The 18,405-nt window shown below is 44.6% G+C and overlaps 1 protein-coding gene across 1 annotated transcript in view; it reads left to right on the forward strand.

The window, feature by feature from the left end:
• The window catches only part of LOC139367853 (signal induced proliferation associated 1 like 2), a 306,546-nt gene that overhangs the window by 131,705 nt on the left and 156,436 nt on the right, over positions 1-18,405 (forward strand). Inside the window, exons 6-9 of the mRNA XM_071106185.1 lie at positions 66-199; positions 5,820-6,008; positions 11,468-11,642; positions 14,058-14,161. Of these exons, the coding sequence (XP_070962286.1) occupies positions 66-199; positions 5,820-6,008; positions 11,468-11,642; positions 14,058-14,161 (602 nt within the window). The remainder of the gene's footprint in view (positions 1-65; positions 200-5,819; positions 6,009-11,467; positions 11,643-14,057; positions 14,162-18,405) is intronic.

Consider the following 18,405-nt stretch of genomic DNA (forward strand, 5'->3'; position numbering starts at 1 on the left):
CTGGGCATGTAAAAAGTCAGTTTGTCTGATTGTTCATGTCTGCCCTCTCCTCTCCTGTCCTGCAGAACACCAGAACTACTTTGGAGTGGACGAGAACCTGGGTCCAGTAGCAGTCAGCATCAGGAGAGAGAAGCTGGATGAAGGGAAGGAGAAGGAATGGATGCAGTATAACTACCGGGTCACCTTCAGGACCAGTCAGGTAAAAAAACAAAACAGGGGATTGGAGGAAAGGTGGGGGAGGGAGGAAGAGTTGAGAGAGAGATATATTTCTATTGAATTGGTGTACTATCACAGCAGCAAGATTTGTGACATGTTGCCACAAGAAAAGGGCAACCAGTGAAGAACAAACACAATTGTAAATACAACCCATATTTATGTTGATTTATCTTCCCTTTTTTATTTGAACTATTTGTGACCGACCGCCTCGATTCGGTCTTGTGTTTTTGACATTGGATAGAAGTAGAGACTCAGAGCTAGAAAATTGTATATACTCTACAGTTGAGGAACAATGGAAAGTAATTCTGCTTTGAAAGTTTATAAACCTGCAACCCCACTTTTGTGAAAATGGTCCTTGAATGTTTTGGTACACCTACTAGAGAGCTCTTCTTTGTCGACACCCATTCAGCATCGTTCACACCCTCTTAGCCTTTAGCCCCACCCATCTCTTTAAGGATTCACATGTGAGGCCATGTGGTAAACATTCACTATATCAAATAAACACACGCTATATCATTTAAACACACTATATCAAATAAACACACTATATCAAATAAACACACTATATCAAATAAACACACTATATCAAATAAACACACTATATCAAATAAACACACTATATCAAATACACACACTATATCAAATACACACACTATATCAAATACACACACTATATCAAATACACACACACTATATCAAATAAACACACACTATATCTAAGTTTATTTGTCACATGCACAGGATACAGAAGGTGTAAATGGTACAGTGATAGTACTTGCATAGTAGCAATATCAAAAACAGAAAGTGTCCAGATAAAAATATTGAATAAATATTAAATGATACCCAGACACATTGATGGAAGTGCTATAACCACCTCTCTCCCACATTTATCTAAGTGGATGGGTTACTACTGTCTAGACTTTTTATGCCTCCTGGGTCGTATACAGTGTACCTCACTGAGTTCCCTGAATTCCTATTGGACCTTGTAGTCATGGCAGATAATATTTTAGTTTTTGGTGACTTTAGTATTCGCATGGAAAAGTCCACAGACCCACTCCAAAAGGCTTTCGGCGTCATCATCGACTCAGTGAGTTTTGTCCAACATGTCTCTGGACCTACTCACTGTCACAGTCATACTCTGGACCTAGTTTTGTCCCGTGGAATAAATGTTGTGGATCTTTAATGCTTTTCATCATAATCCTGGACTATCGGACCACCATTTTATTACATTTGCAATCGCAACAAAAATCTGCTCAGACCCCAACCAAGGATCATCAAAAGTTGTGCTATAAATTCTCAGACAACCCAAAGATTCCTTGATGCCCTTCCAGACTCCCTCCACCTATCCAAGGACGTCAGAGTACAAAAATCAGTTAACCACCTAACCGAGGAACTCAATTTGACCTTGTACCCTAGATGCAGTTGCACCCCTAAAAACTAAAAACATTTGTCATAAGAAACTAGCTCCCTGGTATACAGAAAAGACCCGAGCCCTGAAGCAAGCTTCCAGATAATACCCGAGCTCTGAAGCAAGCTTCCAGAAAATACCCGAGCCCTGAAGCAAGCTTCTAGAAAATACCCGAGCCCTGAAGCAAGCTTCCAGAAAATACCCGAGCCCTGAAGCAAGCTTCCAGATAATTGGAAGGGAAATGGCGCCACAACTGGAGGTCTTCCGACTAGCTTGGAAAGACAGTGCCGTGCCGTATCAAAGATACTTACTGCTGCTCCATCATCCTATTTTTACAACTTAATTGAGGAAAATAAGAACAATCCAAAATGTATTTTTGATACTTTCGCTAAGCTAACTAAAAAGCAACATTCCCCAAGACAGGATGGCTTTCACTTCAGCAGTGATGAATTCATTATCTTCTTAGGTGAAAAGATCATGATCATTAGAAAGCAAATTACGGACTCCTCTTTAAATCTGTGAATTCCTCCAAAGCTCAGTTGTCCCTCAGTCTGAAAAACTCTGCCAGGACCTAGGATCAAGGGAGACACTCAAGTGTTTTAGTACTATATCTCTTAACACAATGATGAAAATAATCATGGCCTCTAAACCTTCAAGCTGCATACTGGACCCTTTTCCAACTAAACTACTGAAAGAGCTGCTTCCTGTGCTTGGCCCTTCTATGTTGAACATAATAAATTACTCTCTATCCACCGGATGTGTACCAAACTCACTAAAAGTGGCAGTAATAAAGCCTCTCTTGAAAAAGCCAAACCTTGACCCAGAAAAATATAAAAAACTATCGGCCTATATCGAATCTCCCATTCCTCTCAAAATGTTTTGAAAAAGCTGTTGCGCAGCAACTTACTGCCTTCCTAAAGACAAAGTATCCAAATAGGGGAGGCAGGTAGCCTAGTAGTTAGAGCATTGGGCTAGTAACTGAAAGGTTGCAGGATCGGATCCCCGAGCTGACAAGGTAAAAATCTGTCGTTCTGCTCCTGAACAAGGCAGTTAACCCACTGTTCCCCATTAGGTATTGAAAATAAGAATTTGTTCTTGACTGACTTGCCTAGTTAAGCAAAGGTAAAATAAAAATGCTTCAGTCTGGTTTTAGACCCCATCATAGCACTGAGACTGCACTTGCGAAGGTGGTAAATTACCTTTTAATGTCGTCAGACCGAGGCTCTGCATCTGTCCTTGTGCTCCTAGACCTTATTGCTGCTTTTGATACCATTGATCACTACATTATTTTGGAGAGATTGGAAACCCAAATTGGTCTACACGAACAAGTTCTGACCTGGTTTAGATCTTATCTGTCGGAAAGATATCAGTTTGCTAGCAAGCTGACAGTCATTTTTATTTCAAGTTAAAGCATACTGTGTGACAACATGAGAAACTTATATTTGGAAAAGGTTGCATGGATGAACAGTTCACGGCAGACTGGAACCATTTAACTCTGCTTTGTTTGTAGCTACACCTTGTTTAGCCAGCGTTGTGTCAAGTCACTCCGGTTCACACTGACCGTGGCCTGAGTAGAAAGTAGCCCATCACTTTTTCCTACTGATCTGTCAGTTACACCTGCTACATTCAGGACATCAATGTTGCTGAGAAAAGTATCTTTCAAAAACAGTGAGTCAGTTAGTTAGTCAGTAAACCAGTCACCCAGTCAGTCAGTCAGCCAGTCAGTCAGTCAGCTAGTCAGTCAGTCAGCCAGTTGGTCAGTCAGTCAGCCAGTCGGTCAGAAAGTCAGCCAGTTGGTCAGCCGGTCAGCCAGTCAGTCAGCCAGTTGGTCAGCCAGTTGGTCAGCCAGCCAGTCAGCCAGTCAGTCAGTCAGTCAGTCAGCCAGTCAGCCAGTTGGTCAGTCAGTCAGCCAGTCGGTCAGAAAGTCAGCCAGTTGGTCAGCCGGTCAGCCAGTCAGTCAGCCAGTTGGTCAGCCAGTTGGTCAGCCAGCCAGTCAGCCAGTCAGTCAGTCAGTCAGCCAGTCAGCCAGTTGGTCAGTCAGCCAGCCAGTCAGTCAGCCAGTCAGCCAGTTGGTCAGTCAGCCAGCCAGTCAGTCAGCTAGTTGGTAAGCCATTCAGCCAGTTGGTCAGTCAGCCAGTCAGTCAGTCAGCCAGTTGGTCAGCCAGTCAGCCAGTTGGTCAGCCAGTCAGCCAGTTGGTCAGCCAGCCAGCCAGTTGGTCAGCCAGCCAGCCAGTTGGTCAGCCAGTCAGCCAGTCGGTCAGAAAGTCAGCCAGTTGGTCAGCCGGTCAGCCAGTCAGTCAGCCAGTTGGTCAGCCAGTTGGTCAGCCAGCCAGTCAGCCAGTCAGTCAGTCAGTCAGTCAGCCAGTCAGCCAGTTGGTCAGTCAGTCAGCCAGTCGGTCAGAAAGTCAGCCAGTTGGTCAGCCGGTCAGCCAGTCAGTCAGCCAGTTGGTCAGCCAGTTGGTCAGCCAGCCAGTCAGCCAGTCAGTCAGTCAGTCAGCCAGTCAGCCAGTTGGTCAGTCAGCCAGCCAGTCAGTCAGCCAGTCAGCCAGTTGGTCAGTCAGCCAGCCAGTCAGTCAGCTAGTTGGTAAGCCATTCAGCCAGTTGGTCAGTCAGCCAGTCAGTCAGTCAGCCAGTTGGTCAGCCAGTCAGCCAGTTGGTCAGCCAGTCAGCCAGTTGGTCAGCCAGCCAGCCAGTTGGTCAGCCAGCCAGCCAGTTGGTCAGCCAGTCAGCCAGTCGGTCAGCCAGTCAGCCAGTCGGTTAGCCAGTCAGCCAGTTGGTCAGCCAGTCAGTCAGTCAGCCAGTCGGTTAGCCGGTCAGCCAGCCAGTCAGCCAGCCAGCCAGCCAGTCGGTTAGCCAGTCAGCCAGTTAGTCAGTCAGTTGGTCAGTCATTCAGTCAGCCAGTCATCCAGCCATTCAGCCAGTCAGTCATCCAGTCAGTCAGCCAGTCAGCTAATTAGTTAGTCATCCAGCCAGTCAGCCAGTCATCCAGCCAGTCAGCCAGTCAGTGAGCCTGTCAGCCAGTAAGCCAGCCAGTAAGCCAGTCGGCCAGTTAGCCAGTCAGTCAGCCAGTCAGTCGGCCAGTTGGGCAGTCAGCCAGTCAGCCAGTCAGCCAGTCAGCCAGTCAGCCAGCCTGCCAGTCAGTCAGCTAGCCAGCCAGACAGTCAGTCAGCCAGTCACACACACAGACAGACTCAGCTGTCAGTGAATGACTCTAGGGGGTCTGCTCTCTGAATAATGAAGGTGAAACAGATGCAGGAGAGGGTTGTATCGGGGGGGGGGGGGGTGTCACTGATATTAAATGTCAGTCCTGGTTTGAAGCGTAACCTTTTCTCCATATTTCAACTAAATGGGTCACGCCAGCCCTCTCCTCTCGGTCACAGAGACAAGGTTAAATCCCCTGCTCAGTCACTGATGGCAATGGTGTATCTGCACTGCAGTGAACACTCTCTCTCTCTCTCTCAAACACACACACACACACACACACACACACACACACTACCCTACTACACCTCACTCTGAAAATATTTTTTACAATAATGAAGTGAAAGAAAACGTCTATTCAAATAACATTGTCTGACTTCCAGATTCACTCACAGCGGGACATTGACTGGCAGTGGTGGAAGGATGGAGAGGCTGGAGGGGTGGAGGGGGTAGTGGTGCAGGGGCCTAAACCCTCATTATCACACTCTCTCTCAATTCAATCAAATTCATTAGACTTTATTTACATGGCAAGTTAAATTACTTACATTGTCAAAGTATACAACAACAAAAACTCTCTCTCTCTCTCTCTCTCTACCCCTCTCAATTCAATTCAAGGGGCTTTATTGGCATGGGAAACATATGTTAACATTGTCAAAGCAAGTGAGGTGGATAATATACAAAAGTGAAATAGACAACAAAAATGAACAGTAGACATTACACTCACAGAAGTTCCAAAAGAATAAAGACATTACAAATGTCATATTATGTATATTCTCTCTCTCTCTCTCTCTCTACCTCTGTCTCTCTCTACTTCTGTCTCTCTCTACCTCTCTCTTCCTCTCTCTGTCTCGGGCTCTGTCTGTATCTTTCTCTCTCTCTCGCCCTCTCTCTACCTCTCTCTCTACCTCTCTGTCTGTATCTTTCTTTCTCTCTCCCTCTCTCCCTCTCTCCCTCCCTCTCTCTCTCTCTCTCTCTCTATATCCATCCCTCCCAGTTAACAACGCTACGTGGGGCAATCCTGGAGGATGCAGTCCCCTCCACGGCGAGACATGGTACAGCCCGAGGCCTACCTCTAAAAGAGGTTCTGGAATATGTGATGCCTGAACTCAACATCCATTGTCTCCGTCTGGCCCTCAACTCCCCCAAGGTCCCCGAGCAGCTCCTCAAACTGGATGAACAGGGGGTGAGTACTAGGGGTAGGGGACAGGTTTGTGATGTTTGTTCTCTGGGGTTGTGATGTCTGTTCTCTGGTGTTCTCTGGTGTTGTGATGTTTGTTCTCTGGTTTTGTGATGTTTGTTCTCCGGGGTTGTGATGTTTGTTCTCTGGTGTTGTGATGTTTGTTCTCTGCATTGTGATGTTTGTTCTCTGGGGTTGTGATGTTTGTTCTCTGGGGTTGTGATGTTTGTTCTCTGGTGTTGTGATGTTTGTTCTCTGGTTTTGTGATGTTTGTTCTCCGGGGTTGTGATGTTTGTTCTCTGGTGTTGTGATGTTTGTTTTCTGCATTGTGATGTTTGCTCTCTGGTTTTGTGATGTTTGTTCTCTGGTGTTGTGATGTTAGTTCTCTATGTTGTGATGTTTGTTCTTTAGTGTAAAGATGTTTGTTCTCTGGTGTTGTGATGTTTGTTCTCTGGTTTTGTGTGATGTTGTACAGGTTGTGAGTCGGATCCCCGCTGGATCATAACAGAATGTTACAGATATAGACATTGTCTAGATTTATGTGTGTTCTTGAAGTTGATTTGTTTTTTTTGCCTGCTTTTCCACATTTGTATTTTTTGATAGATACTATTTGGGAAGAAGTTGACTCCATCTCTCATCAAATCAAATGTATTTATATAGCCCTTCGTACATCAGCTGATATCTCAAAGTGTTGTACAGAAACCCAGCCTAAAACCCCAAACAGCAAGCAATGCAGGTGTAGAAGCACGGTGGCTAGGAAAAACTCCCTAGAAAGGCCAAAACCTAGGAAGAAACCTAGTGAGGAACCAGGCTATGTGGGGTGGCCAGTCCTCTTCTGGCTGTGCCGGGTGGAGATTATAACAGAACATGGCCAAGATGTTCAAATGTTCATAAATGACCAGCATGGTCGAATAATAATAAGGCAGAACAGTTGAAACTGGAGCAGCAGCACGGTCAGGTGCACTGGGGACAGCAAGGAGTTATCATGTCAGGTAGTCCTGGGGCATGGTCCTAGGGCTCAGGTCAGTTGAAACTGGAGCAGCAGCACGGCCAGGTGGACTGGGGAGAGCAAGGAGTCATCATGTCAGGTAGTCCTGGGGCATGGTCCTAGGGCTCAGGTCCTCCGAGAGAGAGAAAGAAAGAGAGAAGGAGAGAATTAGAGAACGCACACTTAGATTCACACAGGACACCGAATAGGACAGGAGAAGTACTCCAGATATAACAAACTGACCCTAGCCCCCCGACACATAAACTACTGCAGCATAAATACTAGAGGCTGAGACAGGAGGGGTCAGGAGACACTGTGGCCCCATCCGAGGACACCCCTGGACAGGGCCAAACAGGAAGGATATAACCCCACCCACTTTGCCAAAGCACAGCCCCCACACCACTAAAGGGATATCTTCAACCACCAACTTACCATCCTGAGACAAGGCTGAGTATAGCCCACAAATACCTCCGCCACGGCACAACCCAAGTGGGGTTGTCCTCGGATGATTCACTGACCACATCAGTGAATCAACCCACTCAGGTGACGCACCCCCTCCAGGGACGGCATGAGAGAGCCCCAGTAAGCCAGTGACTCAGCCCCTGTAATAGGGTTAGAGGCAGAGAATCCCAGTGGAAAGAGGGGAACCGGCCAGGCAGAGACAGCAAGGGCGGTTCGTTGCTCCAGAGCCTTTCCGTTCACCTTCCCACTCCTGGACCAGACTACACTCAATCATATGACCCACTGAAGAGATGAGTCTTCAGTAAAGACTTAAAGGTTTAGACCGAGTTTGCGTCTCTGACGTGGGTAGGCAGACCGTTCCATAAAAATGGAGCTCTATAGGAGAAAGCCCTGCCTCCAGCTGTTTGCTTAGAAATTCTAGGGACAATTAGGAGGCCTGCGTCTTGTGACCGTAGCGTACGTGTAGGTATGTATGGCAGGACCAAATCAGAGAGATGGGTAGGAGCAAGCCCATGTAATGCTTTGTAGGTTAGCAGTAAAACCTTGAAATCAGCCCTTGCTTTGACAGGAAGCCAATGTAGAGAGGCTAGCACTGGAGTAATATGATAATTTTCTAGTCAGGATTCTAGCAGCCGTATTTAGCACTAACTGAAGTTTATTTAATGCTTTATCCGGGTAGCCGGAAAGTAGAGCATTGCAGTAGTCTAACCTAGAAGTGACAAAAGCATGGATTAATTTTTCTGCATCATTTTTGGACAGAAAGTTTCTGATTTTTGCAATGTTACGTAGATGGAAAAAAGCTGTCCTTGAAATGGTCTTGATATGTTCTTCAAAAGAGAGATCAGGGTCCAGAGTAACGCCGAGGTCCTTCACAGTTTTATTTGAGACGACTGTACAACCATTAAGATTAATTGTCAGATTCAACAGAAGATCTCTTTGTTTCTTGGGACCTAGAACAAGCATCTCTGTTTTGTCTGAGTTTAAAAGTAGAAAGTTTGCAGCCATCCACTTTCTTATGTCTGAAACACATGCTTCTAGCAAGGGCAATTTTGGGGCTTCACCATGTTTCATTGAAATGTACAGCTGTGTGTCATCCGCATAGCAGTGAAAGAGAGAATTAGAGCGAGCACACTTAAATTCACACAGGACACCGAATAGGACAGGAGAAGTACTCCAGATAGAACAAACTGACCCTAGCCCCCCGACACATAAACTACTGCAGCATAAATACTGGAGGCTGAGACATCACAGTAGAAGCCTCATTCAAGTTTCTAAAAACGGTTGACATCGATGGGAATCTTTAGGAAGTGCAACTTGACCCATATCCCACTGTGTATTTGATAGGGGCTGAGTTGAAAATCGACCAACCTCAGATTTCCCACTTCCTGTTTGGATTTCTTCTCAGGTTTTTGCCTGCCATATGAGTTCTGTTATACTCACAGACATCATTCAAACAGTTTTAGAAACTTCAGAGTGTTTTCTATCCAAATGTACTAATAATATGCATATATTAGCAACTGGGACTGAGGAGCAGGCCGTTTTCTCTGGGCACCTCTGGGCACCTTATTCATCCAAGCTACTCAATACTGCCCCCAGCCATAAGAAGTTTTAAATGAGATGTTTATCATAGGTGGATGGTAGAGACCATGTTGTGTTCTCCACGTAGTGCATTCTCCACATAGTGCACTTATTTTGACCAGGGCCCATTCGCGACTCATCCATCCTTTAATCAGGCCTACTACTGTTGTATCGTCTGCAAACTTGATGATTGAGTAGGAGGCGTGCATGGCCACGCGGTCATGGGTAAACAGTGAGTACAGGAGGGGGCTAAGCACGCACCCTTGTGGAGCCCCTGTGTTGAGGATCAGCGGAGAGGAGGTGCTGTGTCCCCACCTAGGGATGGCCCGTCAGGATGTCCAGGACCCAGTTTCACAGGGCAGGGTTCAGACCCAGGGCCCCGAGCTTGATGATGAGCTTGGAGATACGATGGTGGGAAGTAGTCAATGAACAGCATTCTGACATAGAAGGTGTTACCTGAGACAAGTCCTGTATCTCTGATGGTATAATACTGTGTTGGAGAGTTGGAGGTGTTACCTGAGACTAGTCCTGTATCTCTGATGGTATAATACTGTGTTGGAGAGTTGGAGGGGTTACCTGAGACTAGTCCTGTATCTCTGATGGTATACTACTGTGTTGGAGGGGTTACCTGAGACTAGTCGTGTATCTCTGATGGTATAATACTGTGTTGGAGAGTTGGAGGGGTTACCTGAGACTAGTCCTGTATCTCTGATGGTATAATACTGTGTTGGAGAGTTGGAGGGAATACCTGAGACTAGTCCTGTATCTCTGATGGTATAATACTGTGTTGGAGAGTTGGAGGGGTTACCTGAGACTAGTCCTGTATCTCTGATGGTATAATACTGTGTTGGAGAGTTGGAGGGGTTACCTGAGACTAGTCCTGTATCTCTGATGGTATAATACTGTGTTGGAGAGTTGGAGGTGTTACCTGAAACTAGTCCTGTATCTCTGATGGTATACTACTGTGTTGGAGGGGTTACCTGAGACTAGTCGTGTATCTCTGATGGTATAATACTGTGTTGGAGAGTTGGAGGGGTTACCTGAGACTAGTCCTGTATCTCTGATGGTATAATACTGTGTTGGAGAGTTGGAGGGAATACCTGAGACTAGTCCTGTATCTCTGATGGTATAATACTGTGTTGGAGAGTTGGAGGGGTTACCTGAGACTAGTCCTGTATCTCTGATGGTATAATACTGTGTTGGAGAGTTGGAGGGGTTACCTGAGACTAGTCCTGTATCTCTGATGGTATAATACTGTGTTGGAGAGTTGGAGGGAATACCTGAGACTAGTCCTGTATCTCTGATGGTATAATACTGTGTTGGAGAGTTGGAGGGGTTACCTGAGACTAGTCCTGTATCTCTGATGGTATAATACTGTGTTGGAGAGTTGGAGGGGTTACCTGAGACTAGTCCTGTATCTCTGATGGTATACTACTGTGTTGGAGGGGTTACCTGAGACTAGTCGTGTATCTCTGATGGTATAATACTGTGTTGGAGAGTTGGAGGGGTTACCTGAGACTAGTCCTGTATCTCTGATGGTATAATACTGTGTTGGAGAGTTGGAGGGGTTACCTGAGACTAGTCCTGTATCTCTGAAGGTTATAATACTGTGTTGGAGAGTTGGAGGGAATACCTGAGAGTAACCATGTCGTCCATAAAATGATCTGTCCATAGAACATTCTTCCAAGAGTCTTGATGATCATCCAGGTGTTTTGTCAATCTGAGTCATCTTTTTGGACGACATGGGTCCCATTATGTCTGGGGAAAACCAACCACCACATTCCACAGTTAGAACCTCATACAGTACCAGCGGTAAAGCATGGTGGTGGTAGTGTGATAGTTTGGGAATGCTTTGCTGCCTCAGGACCTGGACGACTTGCCTTAAAAGAAGGAACCATGAGTTCTGCTCTGTTTCAGATAATTCTACAGGAGAACATCAGGCCATCCGTCTGTGAGCTGAAGCTGAAGTGCAGCTGGGTCATACAGCAAGACAATGATCCAAAACACACTCAAGTCTCCATGAACATTTTTAAAAAGCAACAAAGTGGAAGTTTTGGAATAACCTAGTCAAAGTTCAGATCAAAATCCCAATTGACATGTTGTGGCAAGACTTGAAATGAGCATTTGAAAACCCACAAATGTTGCTGAGTTAATTAAAGCAGTTATGCATGCAAGAGTGGGCCAAAATTCCTCCACAGCGATGTGACAGACTGATCAACATCTACAGGAAGTGTTTGGTTGGATTCGTTGCAGCTAAAGGTGTCACAACCAGTTATTGAGTGTACAGGATTTATTTTTCACACGGGGGGAATTGGGTGTTGCATAACTTTGTTAATTAAATAGGTAAACTAATTATCCATCTGATAACAATCAGTATCAACAATATGTAAAAAATGATGTACTATATATTCATCAATACGTTGTCTGTTTGTTTCAGTTGAGTTTCCAGCACAAGGTGGGGGTGCTGTACTGTAAGGCGGGCCAGAGTACAGAGGAGGAGATGTACAACAACCAATCAGCTGGTCCCGCCCTCGATGAGTTCCTCGACCTATTGGGACAGAGAGTGAAACTGAAGGGATTCACCAAGTACAGAGCACAGCTCGACAACAGGAGTAAGACTATATACGCACGCACATACATACACACACACACACACCAACGCACACAAATCCTACCGTGAGCATCTGTAGTACTGTAAATAATGCATGCTTACGTCCCAAATTGCACCCTATTCCCCACATGGCTCTGGTCAAAAGTCGTGCACTACGTAGGGAATAGGATGCAATTTGGAACTCAAAAAGGTATAATAGAAAGACATTGTTTATCTTGAGTCTTTAATACGAATGTCCTGTATGCCTCTTGTTGTGCTACACTGGCATGGTGTGTTTACCAACACGGTTTGTTTACCAACACGGTTTGTTTACTATTACAGTTTGTTTACCAACACGGTTTGTTTACCATTACAGTTTGTTTACCAACACGGTTTGTTTACCATTACAGTTTGTTTACAATTACAGTTTGTTTACCATTACAGTTTGTTTAACATTACAGTTTGTTTACCAACACGGTTTGTTTACCATTACAGTTTGTTTACCATTACAGTTTGTTTAACAACACGGTTTGTTTACCATTACAGTTTGTTTACATTACAGTTTGTTAACCATTACAGTTTGTTTACCTTGACAGTTTGTTTACCATTACAATTTGTTTACCATTACAGTTTGTTTACCATTACGGTTTGTTTACCATTACAGTTTGTTTTCCATTACAGTTTGTTTACCATTACAGTTTGTTTACCATTACAGTTTGTTTACCAACAAGGTTTGTTCACCAACACAGTTTGTTTACCATTACAGTTTGTTTACCATTACAGTTTGTTTACCATTACAGTTTGTTTACCATTACAGTTTTTTTACCATTACAGTTTGTTTACCATTACAGTTTGTTTACCATTACAGTTTGTTTACCATTACAGTTTTTTTACCATTACAGTTTGTTTACCATCACAGTTTGTTTACCAACACGGTTTGTTTACCATTATGGTTTGTTTAAAAGTACAGCTGGTTAACATTATGGTTTGTTTACTATTACGATTAGTTTACCATTAAAGTTTGTATACTGTTACAGTTTGTTTACCATTAGAGTTTGTTTACCATGACAGTCTATTTACCATTAGAGTTTGTTTGCCACCATGGTTTGTTTACCATTACAGTTTGTTTACCATTACAGTTTGTTTACCATTACAGTTTGTTTACCATTACGGTTTGTTTACCATTACAGTTTGTTTACCATTACAGTTTGTTTACCATTACAGTTTGTTTACCATTACAGTTTGTTTACCATTATAGTTTGTTTACCATTATAGTTTGTTTACCATTATAGTTTGTTTACCATTACAGTTTGTTTACCATTACAGTTTGTTTACCAACACGGTTTGTTTACCATTACAGTTTGTTTACCGTAACGGTTTGTTTACAATAACGTTTTTTATACTGTTACGTTTTGTTTACCATTACGTTATGGCTAGCATTAGGGTTTCAGCTCTTGCTTTCCTCCTAGGTTTCAGCCTTCCTAGGGAGTTTTTGACCCTGAACACGCCCCTATATTACCTATTAGTGTAACATGACCCTGAACACGCCCCTATATTACCTATTAGTGTAACATGACCCTGAACACGCCCCTATATTACCTATTAGTGTAATGTGACCCGGAACACGCCCCTATATTACCTATTAGTGTAATGTGACCCTGAACACGCCCCTATAATACCTATTAGTGTAACGTGACCCTGAACACGCCCCAATATTACCTATTAGTGTAACGTGACCCTGAACACGCCCCTATAATACCTATTAGTGTAATGTGACCCTGAACACGCCCCTATATTACCTATTAGTGTAATGTGACCCTGAACACGCCCCTATAATACCTATTAGTGTAACGTGACCCTGAACACGCCCCTATAATACCTATTAGTGTAATGTGACCCTGAACACGTCTAAATATTACCTATTAGTGTAATGTGACCCTGAACACGCCTAAATATGACCTATTAGTGTAATGTGACCCTGAACACGCCTAAATATTACCTATTAGTGTAATGTGACCCTGAACACGCCCCTATATTACCTATTAGTGTAATGTGACCCTGAACACGCCTAAATATTACCTATTAGGGCGGCAGGGTAGCCTAGTGGTTAGAGCGTTGGACTAGTATCCGGAAGGTTGCAAGTTCAAACCCCCGAGCTGACAAGGTACAATTCTGTCATTCTGCCCCTGAACAGGCAGTTAACTCACTGTTCCTAGGCCGTCATTGAAAATAAGAATTTGTTCTTAACTGACTTGCCTAGTAAAATAAAGGTAAAAAAATTAGTGTAACTTGACCCTATATTACATATTGGTGTCATATTACCAACCCTTACTCTGACCATGACCTGATATGATCAATCTCTGTTGCAGTGGATTCAGTTGTTGCAGTGTTTCTGTTGTGGAAATCTAGCCTCTCTGTCTGTCTGTTTCTCCTCTAGCTGACTCAACAGGAACCTACTCCCTGTACACCACCTATAAGGACTATGAACTGATGTTCCATGTGTCAACCCTGCTCCCCTACACCCCCAACAACAGACAACAGGTCAGTAACCCCCCTACACCCCCAACAACAGACAACAGGTCAGTACCCCCCCTACACCCCCAACAACAGACAGCAGGTCAGTAACCCCCCTACACCCCCAACAACACACAACAGGTCAGTACCCCCCCTACACCCCCAACAACAGACAACAGGTCAGTAACCCCCCTACACCACCAACAACACACAACAGGTCAGTACCCCCCCTACACCCCCAACAACAGACAACAGGTCAGTAACCCCCCTACAACCCCAACAACAGACAACAGGTCAGTACCCCCCCTACACCCCCAACAACAGACAGCAGGTCAGTAACCCCCCTACACCCCCAACAACACACAACAGGTCAGTACCCCCCCTACACCCCCAACAACAGACAACAGGTCAGTAACCCCCCTACACCACCAACAACACACAACAGGTCAGTACCCCCCCTACACCCCCAACAACAGACAACAGGTCAGTAACCCCCCTACAACCCCAACAACAGACAACAGGTCAGTAAACCCCCTACACCCCCAACAACAGACAACAGGTCAGTACCCCCCACCCCCCTACACCCCCAACAACAGACAACAGGTCAGTACCCTCCCTAAACCCCAACAACAGACAACAGGTCAGTAAACCCCCTACACCCCCAACAACAGACAACAGGTCAGTACCCCCCACCCCCCTACACCCCCAACAACAGACAACAGGTCAGTACCCTCCCTAAACCCCAACAACAGACAACAGACAACAGGTCAGTACCCTCCCTAAACCCCAACAACACACAACAGGTCAGATACTGTGTGTCAGTAGGAGCAGACTGGTCCCTCCCCTTTAACATACCAGATATTGTGTGTCAGTAGGAGCAGACTGGTCCCTCCCCTTTAACATACCAGATACTGTGTGTCAGTAGGAGCAGACTGGTCCCTCCCCTTTAACATACCAGATACTGTGTGTCAGTAGAAGCAGACTGGTCCCTCCCATTTAACATACCAGATATTGTGTGTCAGTAGGAGCAGACTGGTCCCTCCCCTTTAACATACCAGATACTGTATGTCTGTAGGAGCAGACTGGTCCCTCCCCTTTAACATACCAGATACTGTGTGTCAGTAGGAGAAGACTGGTCCCTCCCCTTTAACATACCAGATACTGTGTGTCAGTAGGAGAAGACTGGTCCCTCCCCTTTAACATACCAGATACTGTGTGTCATTAGGAGCAGACTGGTCCTGAGTTGCTCCTCTCTTCTATTTCCCAGATTTTTCCTTTAGAGCAGATCTTTTGTTTCATCTTCTGACAATCCTCTCTTAGAGCCTCGTTGCGTGTCGGTAATAACTGTGAGTGTTAGATTCTGAGTGTTACCATGACAACTGTGCCGTAGACATAAGTTGTTTGTTAATCAGTGTCCACTGGGTCCCAGACACCGTAGTGTGGTATTAGTCAGACATCGAGACTGTGGAAGGTCCTTCAGATCTTTACGTGTCACAATTAACATGTCAAATAACCCTATTTGATGTGTGAAATAACACATTTCTCTTCTTTAATGTTGTGTGATGGCCAAGCCAAGTGCCACACTACGTTCAGTATCACTGTCAAAGCTGTTTGTAAACAAGCTTACACACCTGTCCCTACTGATGTGTTTAGCATCAGTGTTAGGGGTAACGATAGAGTATTTAGGTTACGTTGTGGTAACAAGTAACTTAACGCATTCATTTTTCAACTTAAGTAATCAGTTAGTTACTTTTTCAAATAAGCAAATCATTACTTTTTAATATTATTTCCCAATTATATATTTTTTGTACCCCAAAAATGAAAATCCCTTCACCTAAGTTCAAGCTCTGCCTGTTTCTTCAAGAACGTTGTGGTGGGATGCTAGCTAGCTAGCAAGGTGGCAGAGACATCAATCAGCCTTCTCATCGTGGAAGTTTTCGCAGTATTTAGTATTGGTAAAAGAAAAAGACAAAAACATAATAATAAAATGCTAACTGAGCCTCGGGACTAAGCGCCTGTCAACTGAGAAGAACTCAACTTCAACTATCAAGAAGCACCTTCAAGCCGAGCACAGCTCCACAAGAGTGGTGCAGGAAGACCCACGCCAGCCAACTGCTGTTGATGCTGGAGGACGGTGCTTCTGCTCCAAAACAGAAGATTTCTGTTTGGCTAAACCTGTCACCTCGAGAGAACTGAATGAACTTGTAGCTGGCTATGTTTTGGAGGAGAGTCTCCATCTTTCTGTAAGATTATAAAGAAAATCCCTATGACATGTAACAGGAAGGGGACAGTGTCTGACAGGAAGACATTTGCTAGCTACCTTAACAAAGCGTATTAAGACAGAACGGCAAACACATTTTGATGGCTTGGAATACGTCTCAGTCACAGCTGACATGTGGACAGCACACAGCAAACGTTTTATCAGAATGACAGCCGACTGGATCCATCCCTCTACTTTGCTGGGATTGCAGAAGAGTCAGGGGAAAACACACATATGATATGATTGGCCTGAGTCAAAAACGGCTGATTCTAAGGATAAGGAAGAAGAGTCAGGGGAAAACACACATATGATATGATTGGCCTGAGTCAAAAATGGCTGATTCTGAGCATGAGGAAGAAGAGACGGGGGAAGATGTTACCTTTGCAGACTTAGATGCAGTGGTTACCGGCGGTGATGACATGGATTCTGACGAAGACGACAACCAACAGATTGTTCTCCCGCCACATCACTGGGGCGTGTCCCACACCCTCAATCTAAATACTGAACAAAAATGTCAACGCAACGAGCAACAATTTCAAAGATTTTACTGAGTTACAGTTCAAATATGGAAATCAGTCAATTGAAATAAATTAGACCTTAATCCATGGATTTCACATGACTTGGCAGAATTAGATCGGCCTGGGAGGGCATAGTCCCACCCTCCCACTGGGGAGCCACAAAAGGGCTTTACCTACAAAAGCCCTCAGACGATCCCATAGGTGAAGAAGCTAGATGTGGAAGTCCTGGGCTGACGTGGTTAAACGTGGTGTGCTGTTGTGAGACCCGTTGAACTTACTGCCAAATTCTCTAAAACGACATTGGCGGTACCTAATGGTAGAGAAAGGAACATTCAGTGCTCTGGCAACAGCTCTGGTGGACATTCCTGCAGTCAGCATGCCAATGTCATGCTCCCTAAAAATTTGACACATCTGTGGCATTATGTTGTGTGACAAAACTGCACAATTTAGCGTCCCCACTAAACTCCCCCCAGCACAAGGTGCACTTGTGTAATGAGCATGCTGTTTATTCACCTTCTTGATATGCCACACCTGTCAGGTGGATGGATTATTTTAACAAGGATGTAAATAAAATTAAAATTAAATGTTATTTGTCACATGCGCTGAATACAACAGGTGAAATGCTTACTTACAAGCCCTTAACCAACAATGCAGTTTTTAGAAAATACCCCAAAAAAGTAAGAGATAAAAATAACATAATTAATATTTGTACACAACATTTTAGAGCAATACGCTTTTTGTGCCTATGGAACATTTCTGGGATTTTTTTTGTTCAGCTCATGAAACACGAGACCAACACTTTACATACTGTTTTTATATTTCTGTAAGCTGTATATCAAGTAATGACGTGGACAAATGGCTGACGGCATTAGCTGTGTACAGGTGCACCACATGAAAGTCCTCGGCCCTGTGGACCAAGGTTAGTGAATCCACGGTGGCATCGGAGAGCTTGGAGGAATATAGTAGAAAGGTTCTGGTACCTTCTACAACCAGGTGCCCTGTGCAGGGTCCATCACATACCCATAGCGGAGATGAGTGACCTCTGCACCAGACTGGACATCAAGTGCTTCACAGACAGAGAATACCAGTTCCTGATAGAGTGGTGTCTAGTACTGAATCCGCTCTCCATGACCTTGGATATCCTTCAAGGGGAAGACGACTGCCTTTATGATATTCTAGAGCCCAGATGAACCGTCTGGCTGTGCCGGGTGGAGATTATAACAGAACATGGCCGAGATGTTCAAATGTTCATACAGTAAATGACCAGCATGGTCAAATAATAATAATCACAGTAGTTGTCGAGGGTGCAACAGGTCAGCACCTCAGGAGTAAATGTCAGTTGGCTCTTCATAGCTGATCTCTACCGCTCCTGCTGGCTCTAGAGAGTTGAAAACAGCAGGATCAAGCAGATGTCTTCAAAAGTCAACACTCCAACACCACCCAGTGCGCCTGTGGATAGATATTTCAGCCTTGGGAGTCTCGTCCTGACTGCA

This window comes from Oncorhynchus clarkii, chromosome 16 (genome assembly GCF_045791955.1).
Source record: "Oncorhynchus clarkii lewisi isolate Uvic-CL-2024 chromosome 16, UVic_Ocla_1.0, whole genome shotgun sequence".
Classification (NCBI taxonomy): Eukaryota; Metazoa; Chordata; class Actinopteri; order Salmoniformes; family Salmonidae; genus Oncorhynchus; species Oncorhynchus clarkii.